General features: G+C 53.3%; 1 protein-coding gene across 1 annotated transcript in view; it reads left to right on the plus strand.

Moving 5' to 3' along the window:
* LOC105555372 (long-wave-sensitive opsin 1) overlaps positions 1–2,321 on the plus strand; it is a 14,698-nt gene that overhangs the window by 8,421 nt on the left and 3,956 nt on the right. Inside the window, exon 4 of the mRNA XM_012002287.1 lies at positions 986–1,151. Coding sequence (XP_011857677.1) covers positions 986–1,151 — 166 coding nt within the window. The remainder of the gene's footprint in view (positions 1–985; positions 1,152–2,321) is intronic.

Genomic DNA, 2,321 nt, shown 5'->3' on the forward strand with positions numbered 1-2,321 from the left:
TTCCATCATTCTGGGAAACAAACCTTGTGAAAGCCTGTCTCTGTCTCCCACCCTCCTCATGCCGCCATGCCCCACACAGTTGCCTGTTATCAAACATGTGTGGCGAGCTGACCCTGGTGGAGGCTCTCCCGCGGGTTATCTCATTTAATCCTTCAGGCCACCCAGTGAGCAGGGCCTTTTATTTCAGTCATGGCCTAGCTGACCTCAGATAAAAGACTCAGCTCTTCACAGGTGTTCTCAGAAGGTCAGGGCAAGATGCAACCTCACACTCCGTTTGTAAAAAGGGGGAGTGATTGGGTAGATGAAAATGTTCTGGAAGCAGATAGTGGAGATGTTTGCACAGCATCGTGAATGTACCAAAGGTCATAATGGTACTTTTTCTTTTTTTTTTTAGACAGGGTCTCACTCTGTCACCCAGGCTGGCACAGTGCAGTGGTGTAATTATGGCTCACTGCACCCTCGACCTCCTGGGCTCAAGTGATCCTCCCACCTCAGCCTCCTGATGAGCTGGGACTACAGGTGTGCCACTTTACCCGGCTAATTTTTTTATTTTTTGTAGAGACAAGATCTCACTGCGTGTTCCAGGCTAGTCTTGAACTCCTGGGCTCAAGCAATCCTCCTACCTCTGCCTCCCAATATGCTGGGATTATATGCGTGAGCCATTATGCCTGGCCTATAATGGTACATTTTATGTTATGTATATTTTACCAGAATTTTAAAAACAGGAAAGGCATGACATCTAAAAATGGACAAGGATTTACCAAAATCCTACCCAACGGTTTTGTTTTGGGTTGATGCAAATGTTCTGGAAGCAGAGGTGGTGACTGTCACAGAATTGATCACTTCAAATCGGGAAATTTCATGCAAAGTGAATTTCACCTCAATTTAAAAAAACAAACCCCATCCGAGTCAGCACCATGCCTGAGCTGGGGGTCCTGGGTCACTGCCCCCTGCATCAGGACTGGCTGCTGGCCCTTCTCTCCAGGTACTGGCCCCACGGCCTAAAGACTTCATGCGGCCCAGATGTGTTCAGTGGCAGCTCGTACCCTGGGGTGCAGTCTTACATGATTGTCCTCATGGTCACCTGCTGCATCACCCCACTCACCATCATCGTGCTCTGCTACCTCCAAGTGTGGCTGGCCATCCGAGCGGTAAGCCCCCCGATTCCTCCTGGCCTCACCCCCCTCCTGCCCCTAAGTGTCTCTGCCCCCAAATCAGTCCACTGAGACTCCTAAACTATTTTTTTCAAAAATCAATAGAGAAGAGGATTCTACCCCTATAAGAAAATATTAAGATCCAGCGATGAGAATCAGGCGATTCCTTTGGGGCTGTACCACTGCCTGCAGGTTCAGCCCCAGCCCCGTTGTCCTCAGGTCTGTGAGACGGGAAAGCACTGCCACTCCCTCCCTGGAGGAGTCCGCTAAGGGAATAGAGGTGTGCCTTTCCCCGACCCCGGACAGTTCTCCCCGGGGTGGAAAGGCTGCCTTTCCCACAGAGTAGAGTGGAGCAGCCACATCAGCAAATGACACCTGCAAATCAAGGCATGTTTTTATGAGGCTGCCACCGGAGTACCCTTGTCCCTTTCATAGGCTGTGGGGCCGACCAAGGAGTGGACCCGAGTGTGCCATTTGACCCCCGACCCACTCTCCACCCTCCATATCTGGCCCTCTGCCTTGGGAAGCTGATCCTGTCCACAGCCATCACTCCCTATCCCTAGACTAGGTTACCACTGGGAGCCCCTGCGGGACATCAGGCAAGCGAGGAGAGCAAGGCTGGTTCTTTCTGTTAGCAGTGGGAGCCCTTTCAGGGTGGTGGCTTTCCTATATGAAGCTACCTGTGCCCACAATTGGATGGACATGCCTGCTGAGCTCTCCCTAGAGGAGTCTGTGAGCCTGTGAAAGGCCCCCTCACCCCACCACCTTGGGCTGAAGGCTCCCACACGTACCCAACCATGGCTTAGGCTGTATTAGTCTGGGATGGTGGAGCCCCAGCTCCAGAATGTGACCCTAGCCCTGTTATCTTGGCCGTCCCCGCATTCCAGCCCTCACAGTCCCTCTCTCATCCCCACTCATCTGCCTGCCATCAGTCCCTCATCCCTGGCAGCTGGTTGCTGGCCTTTGTGGCCTCCCCCACAGTGCCTCTGCCTGGAGGTCATTCGTCTCCTTCCTCCCAGGCATGAAGGAGTCACCCCACCACAGCTGCCCTCAGCCACAATGAGTCCAGGGCAGGATTTAGCCCACAGAGTGGCCAACCTGGCCTAGGAAGCCTGAGGGATGTGTATGCATTGCTCTGAAACTCCCACTGGGCACCCCGCCAGCCAC

This window comes from Mandrillus leucophaeus, unplaced genomic scaffold (assembly GCF_000951045.1).
Source record: "Mandrillus leucophaeus isolate KB7577 unplaced genomic scaffold, Mleu.le_1.0 Scaffold681, whole genome shotgun sequence".
NCBI lineage: Eukaryota > Metazoa > Chordata > Mammalia > Primates > Cercopithecidae > Mandrillus > Mandrillus leucophaeus.